Below are 16923 nucleotides of genomic sequence, written 5' to 3' on the forward strand. Positions count from 1 at the left end.
TCAGGACACCAGAGAAGGAAAGGGCAGCATGGTTCCCTCTGCGTGCACAAGCCTGTGCTGTGCTGTGGATGAGCTGCCACCTGGGGTGGCTTCAGACCCTGACTCTGGCCTGGGAGCCCCAGAGAGCATTTCTAGGCAGGTTAAGACATGATCAAGGTGCCTAAGAGACCAGGACAGGGGCGTGCTGGGTTTCTGTGGCTTGAATGCTTGACTGAGCGCTGCATTTTTAATCACACAGCTGCAATGCAGAAAGGCATCAGGAGGCCTGGCCCAGTGTTAGGAACTGAAAAAGTGGCCCAACCCTGGGCTACAACTGTATCTATCCTCCAGTGCCCTGTGGTTTCCAGGTGGTTGTGGTAGTGTGTAGAGTCCTTCGGTGTTCTCTCGTTAACACCCTGTTTCATGGATGGCACCTCATACGTTTCAAAGCCCTTTAAATATATCCTCAGGTTTTCTTCTGGGCACTCTAGCTTACACCCCTTCTTGCTCACCGGCGCTGGTTTAGACCTGTCAAATTCTTGAGCTGACAAAGGGATGGAAACAGAGTGATGAGACCTTGCCCTGACCCTAGGACTCCAATGGGAAAGATTGAGATTTCCAAGGCAGCATGTGTGGCTATGACGCAGAGATCTGACATACCAGGGTCCCGGGAGTGAGCACTGTTTCCTGATGCCAGTAAAAAATAGAAGTGGGGTACTTGGGATCTAGAGATTGGGACTGAACCACTGTCAGTCTTATTATTGGCTTTCCAGTTTAAGGCTACAAAACTACTTGGGGGTCAGTGACACACATGAGAATGGATGGGCAGGGATGAGCTGGGCAGTACTCACTGTCACCGCTGCGCCCATGAGTCCTTGCACCAGTGCCTCTCCGGTGGACTTTACCTAGAAGGAGTCAGAGTCAGGTTCTCTCAGGCCCCCACCACTAGCTCAAAGGTGAGACACGTAGGACAAATCAGTAGGCCTATTAGCCCCAACAGGTAGAGTCAAGAGGGCTCTGTGTACTGGAGGAAGAGCCTAGGGACAACACAATCACAAATGGGCCAAGTGTGGCTTTCAGGGAAGGCCCTGGGGACTGTCAGCTGAAGTCAAAGGGGAGCAAGAGAACAGACAAGTGACCAGTGTGGCCCAAGGAAGACAGCGTGCCTAGTGAGGAGGCTTCCCAAATGCCTAGCCCCCAGCTACCTGCTTGGCAGCGTGGCCCACGTTCATTGCATCGTTAATTCGGTTTTCCAGGAATTGCCAAGTGTCCTCAAAGTCTGGGGAGGAGTCCTGCAACATCACCAACTCTGTTGTGTTGTAGATTCCAGCCAACACTGCTCGGCGGGTGTACCAGTTAAACTGCAAAGAAACCCATCAGAGAGGTGGGTCACCACTACTGCTGCAGGTTGGGGGAAGTCTAGGTAGTTCCTACCCAAAGCCACTGGCACTCCTGGGCTTCCTCCTGATTTCTTTTCCTCACAGATACACATGGCCCTCTAGACAAGACTGCTGTTCCCAAACTAGGCTGGGTGTCAGAATCACCTGGGAGATTAAACATGCAAGAGCTACTGGGCCCAACCTCTTAGAGTTTAGAGTCAGGAGGTCTGAAATAAGTGCCAGAATCTGGATGTTTAATAAGCACCCCACGTGATTTTGCTACATCCACTCGGCTTTGGAAATGCCAGTGAAAAGCCTAAGTCTCAGGACATCTAAGTTCCAGGGAGGCTCTGTGGTCAGGCAGTTATGACCAAACCTTCGTGTGTTCATCAGTGAAGTGAGGGCTGAGACAGCATCACGGACAGACTGGAATACCTGGGAAGAGCTGAGAGTTCAAGTCCTTCAGCAACTTCTGACTGTCCTGCCGAGCCACTCTTTACAGCACTAGCTCAGCTGCTTTGTGTTTTATCCCTCTGATTTCTTAGCTTTCTAATTTCATTTTCCTATCATCTCTGTTGGTGGTATATTCTCACACGATGGAAGTTTATTAAAGCACTTTGTTAGAACTGTGGTGGGAGCATCTTTTTGCCTCCAATCCTGGATTCCATGAAGTACCATCACACATTAATTTCTTTTATGAAGGTATATATATATATATATATTTAATTTCCTACCAGAAATATGATAGCATTAACAAGTCAGATTCTTTCCTGGTGCCTGTTTAGAGGCTTATTGATCTCTTAGCAAAGCAGGCCAACATGGGCTACAGGGAGAGAGTTTCTTTTTAAAGCAATGAGTGTCTCCATGTCATTCTTTTTTTTTTTTAATCAGTCTCATAAAAGACACACACTGAGAAAGTCTGCTACAGAACCTAAATCATAGAAGACTGAGGGGGAAATGATTATAAAATGGCAATCCAATCACAAGGCCCTCTGATGCCTTGTCACCATTCTAGGGGGGAAAGGAATACCAATGGTTCATGGCTACAGTGCTGGTCCCTGAATGAAGATGACCTAGATCCCACTGTGGCTTGTTGAGGGACCCTCCTCATACCCTAGCCTCTCCTTTCCAAGATGGGAATGACACTGTAGTCCCGTGAAGGGATTTGTTATCAAAGAAATTTCACAAACTTCCTGAGGAAATGCTTAATCCAAGCGTTGCCAGTAGCCCGTGGGCCTGCAGAGAGCACTCACGTCAGTGGACTGGTCCCCGGCGTAATGCCACATGTCATCCACCATGCTGGTGAGCAGGCCCAGGCTGGGCGGGATGTTGTGAGGGAGCAGGAGGATGCTGAGCGCCTGTGGAGAGATGGCAGAGGAGTGGAACTGCACACGGGTGGCAGCGGCGGGCTCAGGTGGCGAGTGCCTCACCTCCCCCTGGAGGTACAGAACGGGGCCTGCCCAGCCCTCATCCTGAGACTCACCATCTCCACCCACACGTGTGAGCTCCTGGCGTCTAACGCTCCCGACTACAGCTCATGGGAGCCGGGGCAGGTCCGACCCTCGGCTGACCCAGTCAGATTCTCAATCCCTAGCATGTGGACTTGGGAATGCAGACAGCCAGCTCTAGACTGGTGGCTTTGAGTACTGAGAGCACCCCATTCTGTAACATGGAGGAAGAAGCAGGGACAGCTGGGGAGTCTGGGGGTGGAATTCGAGGTGGACTGGGTCAAGCTGGAGATCTGAAACCAAGCATGGTGAGCACGGGCAGGGGACGGGACTTGACTCTGGACTGTACTCCCTCACTCCCGGCCCACAACTGAAATTACATGCTCAACCGTCTCCCAGCCGGGCAGAGGACACTAGATGATCCGTGGGCCCTCTCAGTGCTGATGTGCTTTGAGTTTCTTAACTGAGAGAATGGCCTGCACTGTGACACACTTTGAAACAGGAAAAAAGGACCTTTAGAAAAGGGGTGTGGGAAGCCCTTGGAATGAATACTCCAATTCTCTAAGCATCACACTGACATACTGAAAGGAAGTCCCAGTTCCCTGAGATCTAGAACGCGACAGGCCTGTTAATGATGATGGCCAGTAAAATCTTCTGACTTTTCTAATCCCCTTCATGGATTCCTCCTCACTGAAGACCTGGTGGCAGACTCGGGCCACTAAGACCCCACCCAGGACATGATCTAGGACCCACGCCACCCACGTTTCCAGGAACTGAGACACAGATGGCTCAGAGGTCCTCTCTTTGGCTCTCGCAAATCTGAAACCTAGCTCTACCAATTGCACTGTGAATCCCTAGTTTTGTGGAGATTAATGAGCTCACTTCTGAACAGTGTGCCAGACCCTCCAAGTGAAGGTGCTGAGGATGATAATCATGAACACTTTATGCCCTGGGGCCTGGATATGGACTCTGTACCCGAGGCCAATGCTCAATGTACGGGATCAGCATTCTCAGTCTGGTTTCCACAGCGTCCCTCAGGAACTGGTCTGTTTTCCTCTTCCTGGAAGAGGGAAAAGAAAACAGTGTGTCTCTAGATCAAAGGCAAGGGCTCGGTGCTACACTGTTTACTCAGCCCTAGTGGGGAGGGCCCCACCAGCTCTTGATGAGACAGGCAGCTGCGTTTCAGTCCCATCAGAGCAGCAGGGCTGCTCAGTGCTACCCTCTTGGCTCTGCTTGGATTGGCCTCCTGGGGACAGCTGGTGGCGCCTAAGCTCCTTGAACCTCAGCTGCCACCCCGAGCAATGATGCCATGGGACTTACTCTGCCTGGCCCAGCTGTACCAGCTTCTGCTCCTCTTCCAGCACACGGGTGAGCCGGGCGTTGCACTGGGTCACAAAATGCAGTATCAGTTCACTGCCATCATTCCCAAACATGTTGGCAGCCGCACTGGAGAGACCCAGAGACTACAAAGGGGGAGAGGGAAAACAGGAAAGTGGCGGGCAGGTGGAGTGGACATTTGCCGCCTGTTCATCACTAGTGCCTCTTCTTCTAGTAACAGCAGCTTGGTTCTCAGTGGGACACCCCACTCTTCATTCTTGTCCGTGTGATCTGGGAGAAGCTGACCACCAAATCCCTCCACACTCCATCAAGCCCCTGGGTGTGATGCAAAGCAGGGGATCCAGACCTAGATGAGTGGAGTTCACAGCAACTAGTTCAGGAATGTGCACGTGACCAAATCCAGCCCTGCGAGGCCGCCTCCACACTTTTGCTAGTACCGATGGGAAAGAAGTACCCTCTTTCCTCTGGGGCTGCTGAGCCATTTTTAGTCCTGCATGGGAAGCCCCCGCTGAGAATGAAGCTCACAGAGAGGAAAGCAAAGCAGATATGCTGTAGAGACAGTTCCCAGCAGCAACAATCTAAGCCAGAGGTACTTCCAGACTTTTCTGTTATTAAATGAGCCAAACACTCCCTTTCTTGCTTGAGCCAGTTGAGTTCGAGTTCTGACACTTGTAACCTAGAGTTGTAACTATTATAAGAAGGGGCTTGGGAAGAGCGCTCCTCTCTTCCTCACCAACTCACTTAACCTAAGCCTCTTGGAAAGTAGGTCTCTCAGTTGTTTAAAAAAAAAAAAAGTCTCACAAACTTTTTTTTTTTTGCCACACCGCAGCATGTGGGATCTTAGTTCCCCGACCAGGGATCCAACCCACATCCCCTGCATTGGAAACGCGGAGTCTTAACCACTGAACTGCCAGGAAAGTCCCTCACAAACTTTTCCTAATGAGCTGTCAAAGAGTTAACAAAGCCACAGGGATCCTTTACTATTCCTCACATACAGGACTCATTGAGCAGCTACTGGAGGGAGAACCCTGACGGCAGCAGGGACAGAGGGCAGAAAAGGAACCAAAAAAACCATTAACTCTAAATTCCCGCCGTTGGGAAAGTGCCTCTCTTTTGGTGCGAGCACACAGCCTTTCTGGAGGGCAGTTTGGCAATAGTCACCTCAACATCAGAGCCGCAGGAGCATCAGTACTAAGGGTGACTGCGTGCTCCCTGTGTGCCTGGTGCCCGGCTGAGCGCATTATACACACGACCTTGCTGCAGCCCCACAGCAATGCCAGCAGGTGGGCATTACCATCATCCACATTTAACAGAAACTGAGGCTTAAAGCTCTTAACCACCAGGCTATACTGCCTCTAACATGTATGGAATAGGAACCTAGAAAATATACACACTCCCTGGGCCAGTTGTTGAGCTACTGTCTCTCAGCTCCAAACCTACCCTTCCATCCTCAGCTTTGTGATGCAGGGGCTGGGGCTCTGCAAGCCATACTTCTGGCTCCATGTTAGGTCCCCGGATAGGGTCTCTAGAGGGAGACTGCAAGGCTGGAGGAGGAGGAAGGGCCTGGCTCCTCGCGGTTTACTTCCTGTCGGCTAGTGGTCTGTGTGAGCAGCGCCCTCCTTCACCACAGAAGCACTTCTGTCCAGTGGCAGCAGCTGAACCCAGTCTGCAGTATTCTCGACAGGTGCAGACCTAGTTTCATCGAGCCACCATCCTCTCCCTGCCCTCCCAACCGCTCCGCCATTTCCCCAACCCAAGGTCAAGTGCCAGCCCCAAGGGACCCTTCCTCCAAGGTCAGCGACACCAGCACCCGCTGAGGAGCACCACCTCCTGAGAGGTGGGAGTTTCACCTTCACAGGGACTCTCCTTCAAGCTCCTAGCTGTATTCATTCCAACTCTTCCCTTTGTTTCCTTAGCCCCGGGGATGAGAGCTCCTCCCTGCAGGTGCTACCTCTACAATACCTTAGTGTTCTTTTTATCCTTTCAGTTACCTGGTTACCAGTTTCACATCTAGTTAACAATTCTTTGTGTTAAATTCTCTCTATTGGAGTAACTGGTGTGATTTCTTCTGATTGATGCACTCCCTGAAAGACCAACTCCACTTCTCAGAATTTGTCCTAAAGAAACCAACCAGAAATGTACTTAAATCTGTCGTACAAATAGGTTTATAATATTTAAAAAATTGGAAACAACCCAAATGTTTATCTATTAAGTTCAAGTAAATGCAATAGGTATTATGCAGCCGTATGAATGGAGATATGCAGAGTGAAAAAAGCATACGAAAAAGAGTGAAAATTTTAACCATAGAATATTCAGTAGAATCAGATTTTTCCAAACAATCCTGTTACCTTTCTGTCCTCTCCTGGTTCCACACCGTTCTGTAATGATTCTCTCAAACCTTCCCTGCTACCTCCGAACCTCTGTCTCCTCCCACACCTACGTCGCAGAGAAAACAGAAGCCATTCCCTGGGAACTCCTTAAAGGTTCTTCTAGAAACTAAGCCTGCAGCTGTCTTCTCCAACTTTGCCCCTAATACATTGAAGGCTAGTCTTTCCGCCTGTTTTCCGGATTTCATAATCCTTGCCTTCAAGGAACCTCACTTTTTCATTTTGCCACTTTCTCTTGTATCTTCACCGTCACCGGTGTTTCTGTGCCCTCCTGCCAGGACTCAAACATGCTCATCAAACTTCCATCCCACCTCCCCTGCTTAGTATACGAGCTCCCTTCTCCCCCCGCAGCCCAACGCCTCTGCACTTCCTTACCTCTACTCACTCCGCAACCCACCCGTTATTTCGGACCTGTACTCCCTTCAAATGGCTGCCGCTGCAGTCACCGATGTCTAGTTGCCTCATCCACATTCTCCTGCTTTGCCTCCAGCGCAGGCTCCTCTACCTCAGTCTTCTTTGCCACCCCACCCTGTTCCACCCCACCCTTAAATGTCAGTGGTCCCTGAGGACCTAGACTCCTCTCTCTTTTCACATGGCACTCTAGGCACATTCATGCCACCCTAGGCAATCTCACTCACTTCCATGGTTTAATGACCACATACATATGTGGATTATGCCCCAACATATACTCTAGTCCAGGCAGCTCCTCCAGTTTCAGGCCTGTATGCTTGAGGTCCCCCGTTGGCCGACCCAAAGACCCCTCATATTCAACAAAGCTCAAGACTGTACCCATGGGCCTTCCTCAAACCTGGCTCTTCAGTGGCCTTAATCTAAGAAAACGGCACCACCACGTACCCACGCATGCAAACCGACAGGCAGCTCTGATGGCATTTTGTCACTCGGTCCTATGTCATTCTCTCACCAAATCTACCCACTTGTCTCCACATTCACTGCCACTGCTCTAGGTCAGAAAGCCCTCATCTCTCCTGGTGACGAGCAGCAGCTCCCAGTGACTCTCTGACTCCAATACTTTTTCATCCAGCAGCCAAAGTGATGGTTTTGAAATGTTAAATTGAATTCTGTATCTCCAATTATTCTTAGAATAAAAGAAAGCCTAACTCTTCAACATGACCTTTGGACCTTGCCCGATGTGGCCTCAACTGACCCTTCCCCAGCCTCACTCAGCTCAGATCTCTTCCTGACTCTCGGCATGATGGTTTTTTTCTTCGGTTCCTCTAATGTGCAGGCTTCTTTCCACTCTGCGCGTGCTGTGTCTCTGTCTGGACTTGTCCATCCCCCACCCCACCAAATCAGGTAAAGCCTTTTCATTCCTCAGCTCTCAGTTCCAAAGCCTTTCCTCACCACGTTCTCACCCCGAGTTAGATTCTGTCCCTCCACTGCATGTCACAAGAGCACCTTTTCCTGATAGCCCTGACCACATTTTATAAATATGTATTTGTATATATGTGATTAATGTCACCAGACTGGAAGCTCAACAAGGGCAGAACTTTGCCCATCCTGACTACTGTGATGCCCCTAGGACCTAGCACACTCTCTGTTCAATAAATATTTAAAGAGTGAATGATTAATAAATGAAAGGGTTTTTTTCTAATTTGAAAGATCAAAATGTTGATCTTTGTTATCACAGACAATTTTTAAGTTCTTTTTTTTGCGGTACGCAGGCCTCTCACTGTTGTGGCCTCTCCTGTTGCGGAGCACAGGCTCCGGACGCGCAGGCTCAGCGGCCATGGCTCACGGGCCCAGCCGCTCCACGGCATGTGGGATCTTCCCGGACCGGGGCACGAATCCACGTCCCCTGCGTCGGCAGGCGGACTCTCAACCACTGCGCCACCAGGGAAGCCCCTGGCAGTTTTGATCATAGGCAATTCTTGCCTAATGAGCTGCCTTTAGAACCTAACTGCCAAGAACCAACTCCACGGTATATTCTTTTGATATTAAAAAATAATTTAAAAACAAAACCATTTCTACCCTATTGGGGAAAAACAAACAACACAAAACCAGAAAATCTTATAGCAGTGAGGAGCTCTGGGGCTCTGAGCTGGGCTGGAAGAAAGCCCTCTGCTCTGGCTGCTGTGATTCCCTCCTGGCTGATCTTGGTCAGGCTGCCCCGCCCGCACCCATACACACCTTGGCTCCTTCTGCAATGGCCTCTGCTGTCCACCCGAGGGCGGGCACATACTCCAGGGCCGCCGTCAGGATGCGCTGCTGCAGCTGCTCCTCACTCTCGTAGTCCTCCTCCTCCTCACCGCCCTGGTCTGTGTACCTGAGACCCAAATGCAAGAGAGACATGGGGATGGAGCCCAGCACACCTCACCTCACCGCCTGCTGCCTGGCATGCAACATGTGCCTGGCCAGAAACCACAGGCTCTGTGCCTCCTCTCAGCACATGTTGAGAGGACATTTACTTATGTGTCGGTATCAGTGTTTGAATGCCAACAGAGCAAAAATCATATCATCCTTCGCCTCCCATAGAGTCACTGAGAGAAAGGAACCATGAGCAAGGAGGTCAGGTGATAGGAAGGTGCATGCTGTCACAGCACCCTGGATTTCCCAGTTTATTGCCTTACCACATTGTTTCTTTACCTGGATTTGTACCAAACTGTAACTCCATTGAGGACAGGGACAACGGTTACATTATTCACAGGGCCTGGCACAGAGTAGATCCTCAAACAATATTTGTTGAATTGAAATGAAAACTACTTTCATTGGGAGACCAGAAAAATGACTGGGAACACTCTAATTTCAGAGCTAGAGGAACTTCTCAGCGGCAGGATTAAGTTAAGACGAAACATCTAACGGAGATGTAAATTATTATTTCCTTTCTGGAGGGCAATCTGGCCTCACGTGTGTAACGAAATGTAAAATGTGCATATCCTTTGACTCAGTGCTCCCACTGCTGAGAGAATCATCTACTTTATCACATTATTTTTCATACCAGTGATGGAAATCTAAATATCCATCAGTAAAAGATAGGTCAAATAAATTTTGGTACTGCCATTTGCTGGAATACTATGCAACCATTAAAATAATATAGATTGTGAAATGACATTATAAACGTGCTGTTGAGCGAACAAACAGGTTCTGGAACAGCATGTATAGTGTACAGTGTAATTAATCATTTATAATATATACAGGGTTAAATATGAAAAACGTTAGAGAAAAGGATATTCACAAAATGTCAGAGTTATTTCTGGGTTTGCGATTTCTGATAATTTTTTTACTTTTGTGAACTTCTTTGTATTATTTAGAATGTACAGGCACCGTTTTCATAAAACAAACAAACAAACAAACAAACAACAGGTTCCTTTCAAAGATAAGGTTGAAAATGATGAAAGGTGTGAAGGGAACAGAGAGGCTAGAGGAAGGAGAAGCACAGATTCACCCAAGCACGCAAAGTGGTCAGAAATGGGTGGACTGGGGTTCTACTGCCTACCTGGGGGGTGAACGAGAAGACTCCTGATTGGGTTCTTCTGTGCCCTGTGTCTCAGAATGTTGCTGAGAAAAAGAGGGGGGAGGTTGCTGCTTCTGCTGATCTGAAGACCTCAGCTGTGTAGCTGAAGCATGGAAGGCACGTGGCACCAGGGCTGGTCGGCAGCGGGACACTGAAACAAACTGAGCTGGTCAGCCAGAGACACTCACCAGAGAAGACCCTTTGAGACCCAGAGTGGTACAAGGGATGGGGAGGAAGAAAAGCGCAGGAAAACAAGAACCAAGTGTTGGATCCCAGACAAAATTCTCGGGTAAACTGGGAACCTTTCGACATGATGTGGTGGCAAAAGCAGGAACCAGGAAATGGAAGACCTGTCTTCTAGGCATGTTTCCATCATTTGTTAGCTGTCTGTTAATGGGCAAACCATTTCACCCCAATGAGCATGATTTAAAATACACAAATTAAGAGAAATAATCTCTACTTACTCAACGGGAGTGTTGTGAGGCCCAAACAAAAAAATGAAAGTGACTTGAAAACATTATATATTTATATATCATGGCAAGAGCACTGGACTATAAATTAGAAGGGCTGAGTATTGACTCCCTAGTGGTTATGTGGTGTCTCTATCTGTTTTCTCATCTGCAATATTGCAACACCCATTTACTTTAGGAAAGGGCTTTTGAAAAGTACAGTACTGTATTTCCTAAGCAAAGGCTCATACTACTTTTTTCTTTCCCAGCATTTTACTACAAAAAAAAATTCAAACATACAAGCAAGTGGAAAGAATTGTGGCATGAACACCTGTATATCCATCACACTCTTCATACATCAAGCCATCTTATTTATTTTTTTTGGCCACACCACACGGCTTGTGGGATCTTAGTTCCCCAACCATGGATTGAACCTTGGCCTCGGCAGTGAAAGCACCGAGTCCTAACCACTGGACAGCCAGGGAATTACCCAATCCATCTTATTTTTTGATGCATTTGTTGCAGACTTCAGAATTCTTTATCTTTAAACATTTCAACATGCACATCATTAACTAGAGTTCAATATTTATTGAATATTTACGGTTATTTTATTGAGGTGATATTTACATTCAATGAAATGCACAAATCTTAAATGGGCCAATTCTGAGTTTTGACCAATGTATACACCTGCCTAACTTGAACCCCTATCTAGAGATTAACATCACCCCAGAAAGTTCCCTCTTATTCCTTCCCAGTTATTCCCCACCCACACTATTCTGAATTTTTCATTCTAGTCTTGCCTGTCCTACAATTTCATCTAAATAGAATCATACTGTGTATCCTGTGTATGTATAAGACTTCTTCTGCTTAGAATACTTTTTAGATTGATTCATATTTCTGTGAAAATCAGGAAGTTGTTACTTTTTACTGCTGAGTAGCATTCCACTAAGAAACACTATTCTATTGAACACCTGGGCTGTTGGCTATTATAAAGGTGCTACGAATATACTTGTTCAAACCTTTCTGTGGACATTTTGCTTTCATTTCTGTTGAGTAAATACCTCGAAGTCGATTTTCTGGGTCATAGGCATTACTTTTACTGAACATATTTAGTTTGGAGCTTTGTATAAAAACAACACTCATTTTTAAAAAAAATCTATGGACCAACTCAGGAAAAAATGATTTTTAAAAGAAACAGCACCTATGTGTGAAAATATCAATTATTTTAGCATATGTACAGAAAAAACCGGACCAAATATTCATAAAACTTCGAAAAGGACCTGGGAGGTCCCAAAGCAATATTGCAGAACCACTGCAGTCCAAGAGAAGATTTTAGGTGAAATACAGGAGAATATTATTTCATTAGTTATATATTTATGTTAATATGTTAATTCATACGTTCTATTTGTGGAAGGTGACATTGGTTTTCCATTTATGGTAGTGATATAAAGTTTCCTCTTTTAAGTAAACGTCTACATTTTTACGAAATCAGACGTATAAACAAAAATACTGACTATATGGTGGCAAAGGTGGTATGAGGATACTGAAGAATTACTGAAGAGGTGGGGAAATGACCGACTTGGGAAAAAGTAGACTAGGCGCGCAGACTAGGCGCTCTCTGTGTCTGTGTTTCCCGGGATCAGGGCCCAGGGACTTGGCAATGGAGTTGAGACTGGGTACAAGTGTGCCAGTCTGCAACCGACCGAGCTGTGTGACCTTGGGCACCCACAGCCCTCTCTCAGGCTGCGTCAACTCCATGAAATGGGAGTGACAGGCCCTTCCCTGATGCTCTTGCTCCTCACAGGTCGAGAATGGAGTCAGAAGCCAGCCAGACGGCCACTTCAAGCCCGAGGAGCCGGCGCGAGCCGCTATGCCCTTCACCTCACCTTGCTCTCGAGCCGCCACGAGGCTTCTTCCGCCCCTCACCCAGCCCAGATCAGCTTCGCGCCCCCTTCCCTTCCCTCCCCGCTCCCGGGATCGGCCGCCCTCTCACCGGGGAGGCACCGCAGCTGCAGGAGCCTCCACCCCGCCCGGCCGAGCGCGCCAGACACCCTCGCTGCCATCTTGGAAGCGGGCACGCTGCCTACGGCGACGCGCTGTGTAGCACCGAGTCAGCTGCATGGCCACTTCCGCCCTCCCCGCGCAGCGGGAGCTTCGTCCTCTCGCGAGAGGCGCGAGGTGCGGAGCCGGCCGATGCTGAGAAGCCGGGAGCGATCCCCGGGCGGCAGGTGAGCGATCACCAGGTGGTCCGAGAGCCCGATCTTCCCCAACGCCCCCGTTCCGGCCCACCCTCTGCCCCACGTCCTCTCATTTCCCATCCCCAGCCTCGTCCTTCGGCGGAAACGTGGCTATGGCCACCTCCATGAGGACCACAGCGGGCTTTCGCCCTGGGGAAGCCGGTGTGTGGGGTCGGGCCCGCCCTGCCTCGTCCCGGTCTCCTGGCGTGGTGGCTTCTGCTCTTCCCGGGCTGCCTTATCTCCCGCGCTGCCGGACCCGGCCTGAGGCCCCGGGGGACAGCGCTGAGCTGGGGTCCGGGAGACCGGAGTCTGAGATCCGGTTCTGCTAGTAGCCAGCTGTTGTGACCTTGAGTCTCAGTCCCTCTTCGCAAACATCAGGGAAGCTGAAGTTTCCGTCTTTGGGGGTACCTGGACCCCCCAGGTTGTAATTTTGAACCTTTGACTTCCCTGAACCCCCAAAGTGTTGAGTTGATATAATTGAGTATTCCCAAACTTGCCGGATTGGAAAAACCATCAGGACGCTTGTTAATAAATCGGATACCGAGGTCTTTCTCCTGGAGAGTTGATTCAGTACATTTGGATGTAGCCCTGGAATCTTATTTTAACAAATGCCCCCGGGTGATTTGGATGATCTGCAAGTTTGGGAAAGGCTGGTGGCCTTTATTCTGACATTGAGTGCCAAGCGCTGCGTGACTCAGGGAGGTCATGGACTAGTCACTGAGCAGATATGTAAATGCGGAGCGCCTCACTGGGAAACCTATCACCAGGAAAGGCTTCATAATAGTCGGAAGAAGTAAGTGGTTTGGGGATGAGGGATAACCAACAGCTGGAGCTAAGCATGCCATTCTGTAAGTTTCGTGCAGTGAGACCCTTGTCTTTGTGTTTTTGCACACTCCTTATCAACCTTTTCAGAACCTCTTACTCTCTCCTGCGTGAGTGTGGGGGAAGCCTCCCCCTAAGCCAAAACTACTCCCCAAATGTTAAAATTTCAGATCCATATGTCTGGATTTCGGTAAAGCACTACTGATCTCTCCATGAGGTTTTGTTTTCTGAGTTCTGTCCACTCATTTTCGAATGAATCTTTCCTGTGGAAAATCTAGCACTTGGATATCCTTCCTGAAACCCTTAAGTTTGACACACACCTAATTGCCTGGAGACAAAGTCTTCTGTTTCTTTTCCTTTGAGTTTACTGTTTCCTTGCAGATTGTCACCTTTTTTTCTCCGTGTGTGTGTGTGTGTGTGTGTGTGTGTGTGTGTGTGTGTGTGCGCGCGCGCGCGCGCTTCGGTCAGTTCATTTTAATTAAATTTTTCTTTTTTTCTTTTTTTTTTTTTTTTTTTTTTTTACATCTTTATTGGAGTATAATTGCTTTACAATGGCATGTTAGTTTTTGCTGTATAACAAAGTGAATCAGTTATATATATATATATATATATATATATATATATATATATATATGTTCCCATATCTCTTCCCTCTTGCGTCTCCCTCCCTCCCACCCTCCCTATCCCACCCCTCTAGGTGGTCACAAAGCACCGAGCTGATCTCCCTGTGCTATGTGGCTGCTTCCCACTAGCTATCTATTTTACTTTTGGTAGTGTATATATGTCCATGCCACTCTCTCACTTTGTCACAGCTTACCCTTCCCCCTCCCCATATCCTCAAGTACATTCTCTAGTAGGTCTGTGTCTTTATTCCCGTCTTACTCCTAGGTTCTTCATGACATTTTTTTTTCTTAAATTCCATACATTTGTGTTAGCATATGGTATTTGTCTTTCTCTTTCTGACTTACTTCACTCTGTATGACAGACTCTAGGTCCATCCACCTCATTACAAATAGCTCAATTTCGTTTCTTTCTATGGCCGAGTAATATTCCATTGTATATATGTGCCACATCTTCTTTATCCATTCATCTGATGATGGACACTTAGGTTGTTTCCATCTCCTGGCTATTGTAAACAGAGCTGCAAGGAACATTTTGGTACATGACTCTTTTTGAATTATGGTTTTCTCAGGGTATATGCCCAGTACTGGGATTGCTGGGTCATATGGTAGTTCTATTTGTAGTTTTTTAAGGAACCTCCATACTGTTCTCCATAGTGGCTGTACCAATTCACATTCCCACCAACAGTGCAAGAGGGTTCCCTTTTCTCCACATCCTCTCCAGCATTTATTGTTTCTAGATTTTTTGATGATGGCCATTCTGACTGGTGTGAGATGATATCTCATTGTAGTTTTGATTTGCATTTCTCTAATGATTAATGATGTTGAGCATTCTTTCATGTGTTTGTTGGCAGTCTGTATATCTTCTTTAGAGAAATGTCTGTTTAGGTCTTCTGCCCATTTTTGTTTTTTTTTTTTTTTTTTTTTTTTTTTTTTTTTATTTATTTATTTTTTTTTTATCACAAATTTAATCAGTTATATGTATACATATGTTCCCATATCCCCTCCCTTTTGCGTCTCCCTCCCACCCTCCCTATCCCACCCCTCTAGGCGGTCACAAAGCACCGAGCTGATCTCCCTGTGCTATGCGGCTGCTTCCCACTAGCTATCTACCTTACGTTTGGTAGTGTATATATGTCCATGCCGCTCTTTCACTTTGTCACAGCTTACCCTTCCCCCTCCCCATATCCTCAAGTCCATTCTCTAGTAGGTCTGTGTCTTTATTCCTGTCTTACCCCTATGTTCTTCATGACCTTTTTTTTTCTTAAATTCCATATATATGTGTCAGCATACTGTTAACTGTCAGTATTCTTAGAATTTTTTATGCATTTGACTTAAAAGGATTTGATCCTTGGTTTGAACTGATACCCAAACTTCCATCTTATTTTTTTTCTTTTGGCCCTCTTCATCCTTAAAAGGAGCCAAATGCCTCAGGATTTGATGTTTACTGGGTGCCTTAAAAATAAACAAGTACATCTCCAGAAGTTGTTCTCAGACATCTGCTTTCACTGCCTGCCCACAACATTTTAGAAGGGCTGTGGGCATGTGTGTGCAGCAGTCAGAGTTGGAGAGATGCTTAACAAGTCCAGTGACGTGACAATGACTTCTGTTCCACCTCTTTTTATTTATGAAACTGGGCTCTGAGTCACACTTCTAAGTATGTTGACTTAGGTGCCAGTCATTTTTTCCTTGTTTTTTTAGAAGAGACATTGACAACAACATAAAACTCTGATGATGAATAGTATCACACTTTGGCTTTTACATATTTAAAAGAACACTGTGTCCCATTTTATTTGGAAAATGCTGACTGAAAGTGGTGGCTGTGTCTTTTTGAGAGTTAATGTTTAATAAATGTATTTTATGAGCTCCCTGTTGCCCTAGAAGATTAGTTTGGGGGGATATGGAAAACAGGGCACTTTCCATTCTTCTAATTTACGGACACAATCCCACCGGAGTACTGTATAAGATGTCATAAAGTGCAGCTCTTATGTTGTATAATTTTAACAATAAAAAAGGAGCTTTACATTTCTCCCTGGGGGGTCCTCCCAGCAGGTATGGCTGAGGAGGAAGAACAAGATTTTATGGGACTGTTTGAAGCAAAGGCAAATAAACTGGCCACAGAGAAGTGGAGGCTCAGAGTTCTCTTAGAACATTATTTTATTGAGCTCTGTGTGCCAGGTCCTGCTGAGTATATTGCATATTTTTATCTTCTCATTTACTTCTTGCAGCAGCCTTGCAAAATATAAGATTATTCTCCCTACTTTATTAATGAGAAAAGAGGCTAATCTCTGATCCATTGTCATGTAGCTAATAAATAGAAGATCTAGCGATAGGTAGAACCCCAGTTCATCCGTATTCGAAACCTGTGCTCTCTGAAACTCTGCCTGATAAATTGGGAGATTGGGACTGACATATATACACTAATATGTATAAAATGGATAACTAATAAGAACCTGCTGTATTAAAACATAAAATTCAAAAAAATAAAAATGAAAGAATAAAACCCTGTCTCCATTAAGGTTGCTGAAAAGGTCTCGACATCTGGCTTTTTGTGTTTCTCTAGTTAATGAGTAGCCTTTGGCCCCTCGGTTCTTCCATGAAGATTTTTCTGTGAGTACAGTGCAAGGTTGTAGTAGTGGGAAGGGAACTTCTCATCTCTTTCTATTGTCCCAAGGGAGAGCCTGTTCCAACATCATTCTAGAAGGAGATCATTTATTTCTTATAACTTCATACCCAGCAATCCATATTCCTATCTTCCCCAGCTGGTTCTTAAATGTGAGATTGATCCAAAG

General features: G+C 46.8%; 1 protein-coding gene across 1 annotated transcript; it reads right to left on the bottom strand.

The window, feature by feature from the left end:
- Positions 1-487: 487 nt before the first annotated feature.
- Positions 488-12515, bottom strand: COQ9 (coenzyme Q9; the record flags this gene model as incomplete). The annotated part of the gene is made up of 9 exons (XM_079722979.1): positions 488-523; positions 831-884; positions 1185-1340; positions 2612-2716; positions 3782-3866; positions 4127-4269; positions 8680-8815; positions 9986-10154; positions 12446-12515. 9 exons carry the CDS (start codon positions 12513-12515, stop codon positions 488-490), a joined length of 954 nt encoding a protein of 317 aa, XP_079579105.1.
- Between the last annotated feature and the right edge of the window lie 4408 nt (positions 12516-16923).

Source organism: Hyperoodon ampullatus (genome assembly GCF_949752795.1).
Source record: "Hyperoodon ampullatus genome assembly, chromosome: 18".
NCBI classification, from domain to species: domain Eukaryota; kingdom Metazoa; phylum Chordata; class Mammalia; order Artiodactyla; family Ziphiidae; genus Hyperoodon; species Hyperoodon ampullatus.